General features: G+C 65.2%; 1 protein-coding gene across 2 annotated transcripts; it reads right to left on the reverse strand.

Moving 5' to 3' along the window:
- Nucleotides 1-751: 751 nt before the first annotated feature.
- Mrpl21 (mitochondrial ribosomal protein L21) lies at nt 752-11,355 on the reverse strand. 2 transcript variants are annotated; one of them, XM_048359753.1, is made up of 7 exons: nt 11,247-11,355; nt 8,224-8,281; nt 6,739-6,824; nt 5,707-5,870; nt 3,633-3,685; nt 3,212-3,315; nt 752-957 (listed from the first exon to the last, which is right to left on the reverse strand). In XM_048359753.1, exons 1-7 carry the CDS (start codon nt 11,344-11,346, stop codon nt 893-895), a joined length of 630 nt encoding a protein of 209 aa, XP_048215710.1. In that variant the 5' UTR covers nt 11,347-11,355; the 3' UTR covers nt 752-892. The 2 variants fall into 2 exon arrangements, with proteins under 2 accessions (XP_048215710.1, XP_048215711.1); XM_048359754.1 differs by lacking the exon at nt 11,247-11,355 and having other exon boundaries at nt 753-957; nt 8,212-8,281.
- Between the last annotated feature and the right edge of the window lie 58 nt (nt 11,356-11,413).

An 11,413-nucleotide genomic window follows, 5' to 3' on the forward strand; every position in this document is an offset into this window, starting at 1 on the left:
CATGGCACTGGAGGGGCACAGAGGCCCCCCAGATTCAGAGAGACTCCCAACAGATGGCCTCAGACATGTCACCGCTCTGCGCTGACGCAGGGCACCCCACACCCCAGGCCCCGGCCCCTCTGGGCACAGCCCTCAGCCCGCGTGCAACGGTGGCCTGGCTGGCTCCCTGCAGGGGTGAGTGCCCCACAGAGGGCGAGGCAGGGTGCCCGGTGGGGTGTCCCACTGACCCCTGACCTCGGCCTGCCCGTCCCAGACCCTGGGGCAGCAGGGAGAGGGTTTCCGTGTCAGCCTGGATGGAGGCACTGGTGCAGGGTTGGGGTCACCGGGGAGCCCCTCCTGCCCAGCCCCCCAGGTCTTCCCTGCCCTCCGCAAGCAGGCCTGACTCTCAGCCCATCCCGGGCCGTGGTCAGCTTTGCGCCCGCCCAGCGCGGAGGGGCGGGGCAGGGGCGGAGGGGCGGGGCAGGGGCGGAGCGCGCATTCAGACTGGGATGGGATTCACTCCGCCCAGCTCCCGGCAGGGCCGAGGGGGGCGTCCGCTCCCAGGTCCTGCTGTGAACCCCAAGCCGCTCGCCCAGCGGGCACTGATGGTGGAAAACATCCTTGGTCGGGGATTTATATCACAACAGCGACTCCGCCTTCTGAGGACACAAGTTTACTGTCACTCTTTTCTTTTTCTTGTGGGTGCCGGTCCTGGGCTTGAACTCAGGACCTGGGCGCTGTCCGTGAGCTTTGGTGCTCAAGGCCAGTGCTCTACCGCTTGAGCCACAGTGTCCCGTGGGCTTTGGGGTGGTTAATTGGAGAAGGGGCCTCCGGGCCTTCCTGTGGACTGGCTCCGAACGGCCACGGTCAGGCCCTGGGCCTCCGGCCTCCCCTTGCGGACGGTCGCCGGGTCTCACAGCAGGCGTGGCGCGATCTCGATGCTGTTGATGCGCAGGACAGTCTGGGGGTTCACGTTAACTGAGGAAGAGGGAGCAGGGGAGGTCACGGGGGGCCAGGTCCCGTTCGCCCTCCTCCAGGTGAGTGCCGACCACAGCTCCCACCCCACCCGCGCTGTGTGCTCCTGCGGGGTACAGGTTAGCCCCCCAGTGCGGCAAGTGGGGCCCAGGCCTGGCAGGGCAGGCCTCTGCTGGGCACGAATCCAGGATGGGGAGGAGGGGGCGGCCACTGCCAGGACCCCCAAGGGCTTCCCAGCTGCACGCCGGTGCCCGGAGCAGGGCAGAGAGGAAGGGTGTGCCCCGCGGAGGCGGGCAGGAGGCCGGCGATGGGCACCCACTGCTGGTTTTTGAGTGGTCAGCGGGAGGTAAGCCTCGTGGGACTGTCCCGCCCTGGCGGGCTTTGAACCGCGGTCCTCAGGTCTCAGCCTCCTGAGTAGCTAGGATGACAGGCGTGAGCCCCCAGCGCCCGGCCCTGGCCTCGGCTGTCGGTCCCGTGGGGCACAGCCTCGGGAGGCCGCGGCTCTGCGGTGGTTTGGAAGGCTCCGTGCAGTGCGCCCGCCTGTGGGCTGCGGCGAAGCTCGGGCACCGCCACCGCCCAGGCGCAGGACGCGACGGCCTCCCTGGCAGCGAGCTCTATGACGCTCCACCCCGTGCTGTCCCGGGCCTGGCTCGGACGGCGGCCGCACGGCCTCCACCACGGCACCGCTGCCCGTGTCCCGGCCTCACGGCCAACACGGGGGGGGGGGGGGGGCACGCTGCCAGCGCCGCTGGGAGCTCAGCACCGTCCTCGCTCGCGTGTCTCGCGCTGACCCGGTGGGGTCAGGGTTCATGGCTCCTCTGGGACTGCCCTGGTCTTGACCAACAGTGTGAGCAGCCCCAGGAGTACTGGCCTAGTGACTGGCGGTCGCAGGGCCGGCCCCCGCGGGACACAGCACACAGCCCTGGTGACGGTCGCAGGGCCGGGACACAGCACACAGCCCTGGTGACGGTCGCAGGGCCGGGACACAGCCGCACAGCCCTCATGACGGTCACAGGGCCGGCCCCCGCGGGACACAGCCGCACAGCCCTCGTGACGGTCGCAGGGCCGGCCCCCGCGGGACACAGCCGCACAGCCCTCGTGACGGCCGCAGGGCCGGGACACAGCCGCACAGCCCTCGTGACGGCCGCAGGGCCCGGGACACAGCCGCACAGCCCTCGTGACGGTTGCAGGGCCCGGGACACAGCCGCACAGCCCTCGTGACGGCCGCAGGGCCGGCCCCCGCGGGACACAGCCGCACAGCCCTGGTGACGGTCGCAGGGCCGGGACACAGCCGCACAGCCCTCGTGACAGTCGCAGGGCCGGGACACAGCCGCACAGCCCTCGTGACGGCCACAGGCCCGGGACACAGCCACACAGCCCTCGTGACGGTTGCAGGGCCGGGACACAGCGCACAGCCCTCGTGACGGTCGCAGGGCCGGCCCCCGCGGGACACAGCCGCACAGCCCTCGTGACGGCCGCAGGGCCGGGACACAGCCGCACAGCCCTCGTGACAGTCGCAGGGCCGGGACACAGCCGCACAGCCCTCGTGATGGCCACAGGCCCGGGACACAGCCGCACAGCCCTGGTGACGGTCGCAGGGCCGGGACACAGCCGCACAGCCCTCGTGACGGCCGCAGGGCCCGGGACACAGCCGCACAGCCCTCGTGACGGCTGCAGGGCCGGCCCCCGCGGGACACAGCCGCACAGCCCTCGTGACGGTCGCAGGGCCCGGGACACAGCCGCACAGCCCTCGTGACAGTCGCAGGGCCGGGACACAGCCTCACAGCCCTCGTGACAGCCGCAGGGCCGGGACACAGCCGCACAGCCCGCGTGACGGTCGCAGGGCCGGGACACAGCCGCACAGCCCTCGTGACAGTCGCAGGGCCCGGGACACAGCCGCACAGCCCTCGTGACAGTCGCAGGGCCGGCCCCCGCGGGACACAGCCGCACAGCCCTCGTGACGGTCGCAGGGCCCGGGACACAGCCGCACAGCCCTCGTGACAGTCGCAGGGCCGGGACACAGCCGCACAGCCCTCGTGACGGCCGCAGGGCCCGGGACACAGCCGCACAGCCCTCGTGACGGCCGCAGGGCCGGGACACAGCCGCACAGCCCTGGTGACGGCCGCAGGGCCGGCCCCCGCGGGACACAGCCACACAGCCCTGGTGACGGCCGCAGGGCCGGGACACAGCCGCACAGCCCTCGTGACGGCCGCAGGGCCCGCCTGGGCACCCAGGGTCGCTACCCTCTGTCACTTACTGTGCTTCTTCCTGAAGTTTTTCCTCTTTCTAAACTTCATGTTGACTTTTGGCCACGACTCTGTCTTCTCAATGACTGTGGCTTCCACCCGAACCAGATCCTTACTGGGAGGAAGGACATGGGAGAGGAGGCGGCCTCCCGGTTAGCTTCGGTTTACTACCGCCTCAGAAGACTCTAGAATGCCAGTCCCGCAGTGAAGCTGCCTTTGCTTCCTCCGGCTGCAAGTTCTAGGTCTGCACTGCGGCCTCCTGGGAAATCCGAGTGCGGCATGGGGGTGAGCCGGTGACTCGGCTCCGCTGGGACACCAAGGCAAGCCCCCACCACGGTCTCAGGGCTGCTGGCCGGCGCCCTGGACAGCCCCCCCCCGGGCTGGCCACCCGCAGCCCACCCGCACCCCCAGCCCTCGTTCCCCAGCTCCTACCTGAGCAGCGGCTTGCCGAGGAGCGTGAAGTCATCTGCCCCGACCAGCAGGACCTGAGGAAGAGACGCGGAGCACTGAGTGCTGGCCACAGACAGACAGGCCCCGCGGAGGAGCAAGGCCACAGACAGACAGGCCCCGCGGAGGAGCAAGGCCACAGACAGACAGGCCATGCGGACGAGCAAGGCCACAGACAGGCCACGCAGACGAGCAAGGCCACAGACAGACAGGCCACGCGGAGGAGCAAGGCCACAGACAGGCCACGCGGAGGAGCAAGGCCACAGACAGACAGGCCACGCAGACGAGCAAGGCCACAGACAGGCCACGCAGAGGAACAAGGCCACAGACAGGCCACGCGGAGGAGCAAGGCCACAGACAGACAGGCCACGCAGACGAGCAAGGCCACAGACAGGCCACGCGGAGGAGCAAGGCCACAGACAGACAGGCCACGCAGACGAGCAAGGCCACAGACAGGCCACGCGGAGGAGCAAGGCCACAGACAGACAGGCCACGCAGACGAGCAAGGCCACAGACAGGCCACGCGGAGGAGCAAGGCCACAGACAGACAGGCCACGCAGACGAGCAAGGCCACAGACAGGCCACGCGGACGAGCAAGGCCACAGACAGGCCACGCGGAGGAGCAAGGCCACAGACAGACAGGCCACGCGGAGGAGCAAGGCCACAGACAGACAGGCCACGCGGACGAGCAAGGCCACAGACAGGCCACGCGGACGAGCAAGGCCACAGACAGGCCACGCGGAGGAGCAAGGCCACAGACAGACAGGCCACGCGGACGAGCAAGGCCACAGACAGGCCACGCGGACGAGCAAGGCCACAGACAGGCCACGCGGACGAGCAAGGCCACAGACAGGCCACGCGGACGAGCAAGGCCACAGACAGGCCACGCGGACGAGCAAGGCTGGCCTCAAGCTCGCCAGGTCCTGCCCCTGCCTCCCGAGTGCCGGGACTACAGGCAGGAGCCACCACGCCCAGCAAAGCAGGGACGCGTATTTTCACAGGACAACCAGGAAATAATGCATCTTAAAGTAATAACAGCAAGCCCGGCAGCCTCGACGCCGCACTGGGTCGTGTGTGCGAGTGTGTGCACGCGTGTGTGAGGGCACTGCAGGTGAAGGGCACTGGGCCATGCCACACAGGGGGCTTGAGCATCAGGGACGGGGGGCCCTGCTGGCCCCCAGGCCCCAGGAGGTGAGGAGGAGGGTCCGCCATGTCCCCCGCCTTCGTTTCTGGACTCGGGGGGACTGGTGATGGCCCAGAACACAGCGCACGCGGTGACTGCGCTCTGCCCCGGCTCCGCCCTAGCCCGGCGGCTTCTGTGCCCCGTGCAGGCCCCGTGGGGGCAGCAGAGCGCGTCGCCCAGCCTGCCTCGGGCCTGGTGCCCCGCGCCCCGCACCTCAGATCCAAACACACAAAACTAACCGCGAAGCGGCGCTTTAGTGAGGGAAGGAAACCCTGCTCCTACGTTACCAGCTAACCACACCCTAACAGCCCCTGCAGGAAGAGCGACTCGCAGGACGCTGGGCACGCTGGGCTCGGCAGGCGAGGGGGGCCACCCCGGGGGCCAGGGAGCCCGCTGGACAGGGGGGGTGGGCACTGCGCCTCCCTGTGGGGGCCGGAAGACCCACCCAGTCTTCCCCGGACTCCCCTACCCCTGAGATCCAGGGGTCACCCAGGCAAGGGGCAAGGGGCATACGACGGTGATGGGGCTCAGACGGCAGGGCAAAGCGCTGGGCACACCTCTGTCCTCTAGGAGTCAATCCACCCGGCCAGGCAAACTGGGAGGAAGGGCCTGCTCTGCCCTCGCCTCCCCGCCCCCCGCCCCGAACCACCCACCCCTGCACCCCAGTGGCGGTCATGCAGCCTGCTCTGCCCACGCCTCCACCCCCCCAACGACCCACCCCTGCACCCCAGTGGGGGGCATGCGGCCTGCTCTGCCCACGCCTCTCCCCCCCCAATCATCCACCCCTGCACCCCAGTGGGGGGCATGCAGCCTGCTCCGCCCTCACCTCCCGCCCGGCACCCCAGGGGGGAGGGCACAGTGGGCGGCCAGGCCCACCTTCTCGAGGCGAATCCTCTCCCCGCACTGGACGTCCAGCTTGTTCTCGATGAGGATCAGGTCCTCCGAGGTCACCTTCCACTGGTGGCTGGCAAAGTGCACCACGGCGAAGAGCCGGCCGTGCTGGCCCGCGGCGATCAGCTCGTTCACCTTCCTCACGACCTCTGGGGGAGGTGGGGGGGCGGGAACAGGCAGCAAGGTCACCCACCTGGAATGGCAGCTGCCCTGCCCGGTCTTCCACCCAACGCGGAGTGCCAGATGTACCCTCAGCTGCCGAGCCTGCCCCCCTGCCCCCCGGCTGTGCTCCTGGGAGCTCTGGCGTGTCCCCAGCTCCACAGGCCCAGTGCACAGCAAGCCGGGCTCGCTCCTACAGCTGCGGGGGTTGTGACGAAACCAGAAAACGGGGGAAGTGTGCAGCCCGAGGAAAGGAAGGGGAGGCCTCCCTGGAGGGGCAGCCAATGAGACCCCCCCACACCGGCAGGTTCTGTGCCGCCAGAGACTCCTCTTCCTACCGACCACTGGGATCCGTGTGAGCCACCGCGCATGGCTCAGCCTGGTTTCCTTTTCGATGCCCACACTGGGTCCTGAGCGCAGGGCTTGGGTGCTGTTCCCGAGCCCTTTTCGCTCAAGGGTGGCACTTTACCATTTGAGCCGCGGCTCCGCTTCCAGCCTTCGCTGGTTAAGTGGAGCTATGCATATCTCAGGACTTCGCTGCCCAGGATGGCTCTGAGCTGCAATCCTCAGAGCTCAGCTTCCTGAGTAGCTAGAGCGGCAGGCATGAGCCCTGGCGCCGGCTTTCAGTGTGGCGGGGAACGCCGCCCCGGAACTCACACCACCGTGGAGAGGGCTCCCCCACCCACCTGCTGGAAACAAGTGCCAGAGGCTGCTTGTTCCATGAATGAGCTTCTTAATGTGGGTGTTTCACCTTGGAACCGAGCAGGCCCCTTCACCCCGGCTCTGGCCAGGCACAGGTGGGAACCCGACTCCTGCCCCGAGCGAGGCAGGACCGTGCGGGCTGGCTCCCGTCCTTACCTGTGTGGTACCTGGTCTCCTCCTCGGGGTCTGGCAGGACGACTTCCGGCCACGGTGGGGAGCTCAGGGAGGTTTTGGGGACGTACCTGGAACACATTTCACACACGTCACGTGTCACAGGCAGCTTTGAGTCCCCAAGAAAGAACTCTAGGCCCCGTGTCCGGAGTGGGGGCTGTGTCCCCCCCTCAGCCTGTGTCCTCAGAGCCCCGGGTGAGCCGCCCTCGGCCCTGCACCCTGCCAGCCTGGGTGCCCAGGAGGTGCTGGGAGTGAGCTATGGAGAGGTGGAGGGGCCCCACAACGCTGGTGCTCCAGGGCCTTGGCGAACCCCGAGGGGTCCACACGTCCCTTAGGACTGCGTGCAGCCTGGAGCAGCGGCTCCCCAGTTCCCGGTGTCCAGCTCCATGCGCACGCGCTGACCCGAGGTCGGGGCGGCCCGCGGTGACCGCACAGCCCAGGGCCGTGTGCAGACTGAGCCGCGGAGGGCGCTTGCCACCCTGCTGAGCCCTGGGGCAGGAATACCTCGAGGAGCGAGGAGGAACGGAAAGCTCTGTGTGTGTGTGTGTGTGTGTGTGTGTGTGTGTGTGTGTGGTATGCGTGAGCATGCACTCACACTGGGTCTGGGCACTGTCCCTACGTGTTTTTGCTCAAGGCTGGCGCTCCACTTGTGGCTTTTTGCTGGTAATCTGGAGATACGAGTCGCACACACTTTCCTGCCCTGGTTGATGTCAAGTCTCCAGAGCAGCTAGGCTTACGGGCTGAGAAGCTATTCTTTGGCGTCTGTCCGGGTCAGCCTCCCGGCCCGGGGGTCCAGGACCAGGTAGAGACCACGAGCAGAGAGGGCTTGGCAGAAATGGCAGGCGGGGGGCTGGGGCCTTTTGCCACAAAGGGGAAAACGGGCTCTGGCAACCTGAGGGTCTTCCTGCTCCACATCCAGCCTTTACTTCTGCTTTTGAGAACTGGAGACGTGTGCGCCGCTTATCGACTCTGCGGCTCTGGGGAGGGAACCAGCCCCCCCCCCCCCCCGCTAGCTCCTTAAACACTCCCTTTGCTGGAGACTCAGGCCCCACTAGATCAGCACCGGTGGCCCGCACCCCAGGAGCCCGCGGGGTGTCCCTGGCTGAGGCGCGGCTGGCACTGGACCCACGGCGGCCCTCAGCCTCCTGCCGCTCCCCACCACCGGCTGCGACTGGGTCATTTTGTCTCTGGTGCACATCAAGGTCTTTCTAAGCCTAGCATCCTAAGGAGGAACATGCCTTCTCTGTCTAGAAGCCCTGACGGCGCCTCCCACGGCCAAGGTGGTGTGGTGGGTGACCATGTGGGGGACGCAGCCTGGTCACCCCAGCCTTGGCCTCCACAGTGCCGACGCTACTGGAGGGCTGTGGAAAACAGGGCCAAAAAAAGCTAAAGAGAAAATGCAAACCCAAACGCCACCGCAGGAAGCCCCATGCCGAGGGAGGGGATCAGCAAACCCACATTTGATATTACCCAGATGGAGACGGGGCGCTCTGCGAGCTGATCCTTCGAGCAACGGACCAGAGGGAGCCTGGGGGGACAAGAGAACGTGTCCATCACCGCGGACGCACGGTCCCGCCCCGATGTCCACGCCCTCTGCCGGCCTGCGCCAGCCTCAAGGAAGCTCACCGAGGGACCCCGGCGCGCACGTGGGGATGTCACCGCAGCCCCCTCCCTGCTGGAGCAGCACGGGGGCTCTGGGCTTCGGCGAAAACACCAGTCAGCTCTCACGCTGCTCTGGCCAGAACCTTCCAGCAGCTTCCATCTCACTCAGTGAAAACGCCAAGTCCCCCAGCACCGGAGGCTCCAGCTCCCCACCTCCCTGGTTCACCTCTGGCTTCCGGGTCCCGGTGGAACCTTCCAGCCTTGCCCGGGGCTGGCACATCCCCACCCTCAGCCTTACCGGGTCCCCACAAACTGATCCTTTGGGTGCCCACCAAGCTCCGCCTCAGAAGAGAGGACTTCCCCAAATATTCCTCTCAAGTTGAATTGCACCGAGTGTGGTGGTGTATGCCTGTAATACCAGTCTTCCCGCCTCTACGTCCCAATATTTAGGAGGTAGAAGAAGGAGGATTACGAGTTCCAGGTCAACCTGGACTACAGAGGGCGACCGTCACAAAAAGCAAACCGCTGGAGGAGGGGGATCATACCTGTAATCCTAACTACTCAGGAAGCTGAGATTGGGAGAATCATGGTTCAAGACCAGCTCAGGCAGAAAAGTGTATGAGACCCCCATCTCAGCCAATAAGAAACTGGGTGCAGCGGAACAACAACCTGTTATCCTAGCCACGTGGCACGCGAAAATAGCAAGATTGCGGTCCAAGCAGGCTTGGGACAAAAACCTAGATCTTATTTGAAAAATAATGAAGTGGGAAGAGCTGGGCATGGCTCCGCTGTTAGCTTGCTTGGCAAGCTAAGACCCGAAATTCAAACTCCAGTATCACCAAGTAATCCAGCTAACCTAACCCACTAACCAAACAAACCAAACCCCCTCCCAATCCATGCTTTATTATTCCCCATAAGCCCTACGAGCTTCCAAATACACTATGAGTTACTTTACAAAATTGCCCGAGTCTCTCCTGCACCAGCTCCCTCAAAGCACAATGTAGGTGTGACAGGGGACAGGGGCACTGGTCGCCTTCCTGAGTCCTCAGGTAAAGGCTCTGCCGTCACTCCAGGGATCAGGGATTTGGTACCTGTCATGAGAGCCGTGCACTGGTGACGGCTCAGGGAGAAAGTTCTTGCAACCAATCTGCTCTTCGTGTAACCCAAACCTATGGCCTTGGCCTTGCCCACGGCCCAGTGGAGAGCTGGAGAGCACGCCATGCTTTAGGCTCCTGAGAGCTGGGACTGTTTGTCCACCTTGGGTCCTTTACTCCCTCTTCAAGGCCTTGTCTGTTCACTTTTTGGTCACTCTCTCTGTCCTCACTTCCCTGTCTGGACTTTGAACAGCATTTGATCTACACCAGAACAAGGAAGTCCTACTGCTCCTGGAAAAATGTCCCTCCCAACTAAAGCCTAAGTTTTATTACCAAAAGGGTCAAGCATCAAAGTAAACAGAATATGACTGGATTTGGTGGTGAACACCTATGATCTCAGCTACTTGGGAGGCCCAAGTACAGAATGGAGGTGCAAGGGTTGCCCTGAGGAAAAGCCTGAAACCCTATTTGAAATATAACTAAGGCACAGGCGTGGTTCAGCAGTAGAGTAACTGCCTACCAAGCGGGAGGCCTTGAGTTCAAACCCCAGTGCTGCCGAGAGAACCCAATGTGGGGGGCAATTTCTCTTTCAACTCAACAGTTACCAACTTATAGCCAGTCTTATCCTCAGTCATATTAGGCCCAATTCTGTGATTATGGGTTTTTTTTAAATGTATAATTTTATCGAAGTGTGTACAGAGGGTTACAATTTTATAATTCAGGTAATGTGTACACTTTTCTTTTGGACAAAATCATCTCAGATAATGGTCTTTTTTTTTTTTTTCTTGCCAGTCCTGGGCCTTGGACTCAGGGCCTGAGCACTGTCCCTGGCTTCTTCCCGCTCAAGGCTAGCACTCTGCCACTTGAGCCACAGCGCCGCTTCTGGCCGTTTTCTGTATATGTGGTGCTGGGGAATCGAACCTAGGGCCTCGTGTATCCGAGGCAGGCACTCTTGCCACTAGGCTATATCCCCAGCCCCGATAATGGTCATTTTTAAAATACCATACCAGCCCCTCACTAACCACGTCCCCTCCCTGAGCAGTGCATCTAGCAGTCCAGAGTTTACTTTAGGGCTCTCTAGGGGCCATGCAGACTGTGGGTTTATCTAATGAGGGGCATCTTCCACTATGGTATCCCATGGAAGTGTCACAGCCCTGAAAATCCTCCCTGCTCTGCCTGTTTATCCCTCACCCTCCATAACTCCTGACGGATGTTCGCTGCTGTTCGTGGTATTGGGGCTTCAACTCCATAGCCTACCATCTGCTAGACTGGTGCTCCACCACTTGTTCCACACCCCCAGCCCACTGAATTGGGGTTTGAGTCTCATGGGCTTTTCTGCCTAGGCTGGCTTCGAACGCAGATCCCCTCCTCAGCCTCAGTAGTCAAGATGACAGGCGTGGGCACCGGCGCCCGCTGCCGTTTGGCGTCTCTGGCCAGCTCGAGCCAGGCGCGGCGTCGGTCCGGGCCCGGGCCGCCAGGGCTCGCGCGGGGCGGGCCGGGGTCCTCGCTCGGGCCGTGCCCCTGCCCTGCTGTGCGGCCCCCCCCCCAGCTCCTCCGGGCCTCCGTGGCGGAAGGCCTGTGAAGAAGCTGGAGGGGGCCGTCCGGACCGACGCTGTCACCGGGGTCGCCCCGACTCCGAGTCCCGCGCTTCCCCGACGACGCACCCGGCGGACACGCAGCGGCGGACGGCCGCGCCTCCGCCCGGCCGGCCCCGCCGCGCCCTCCGCCCGCCCGGCCCCGCCGCGCCTCCGCCCGGCCGGCCCCGCCGCGCCCTCCCCCCGGGCGCCCGGGTCTCACCCGCCCCGGGCTGCCAAGGAGCCCCGACGCCGCGGCCGCACGCGCGCGCCAGTTGCCCCAAGGCGCCCGTCAGCGCCGAAGCCACCGCGGCCGCCGCCATCTTGCCCGCCGCCGGGCCCGGAAGCGGAAGGGGCGGGGCCGCGTGCGTCGGTGCACGCGTCCGGCGG

The sequence above is a fragment of the Perognathus longimembris genome, chromosome 13, assembly GCF_023159225.1.
Source record: "Perognathus longimembris pacificus isolate PPM17 chromosome 13, ASM2315922v1, whole genome shotgun sequence".
NCBI classification, from domain to species: domain Eukaryota; kingdom Metazoa; phylum Chordata; class Mammalia; order Rodentia; family Heteromyidae; genus Perognathus; species Perognathus longimembris.

Excerpts from the sequence above, each read along its gene's own strand:
- Mrpl21 (XM_048359753.1), bottom strand. The coding sequence starts at position 11,346 with ATGGCGGCGGCCGCGGTGGCTTCGGCGCTGACGGGCGCCTTGGGGCAA. Across the intron at positions 6,825-8,223 it reads AGCGCCCCGTCTCCATCTGG|GTACGTCCCCAAAACCTCCC; the intron begins GTAATATCAAAT and ends AATGTGTTCCAG. Across the intron at positions 3,686-5,706 it reads AGAGGATTCGCCTCGAGAAG|GTCCTGCTGGTCGGGGCAGA; the intron begins GTGGGCCTGGCC and ends TCTCTTCCTCAG.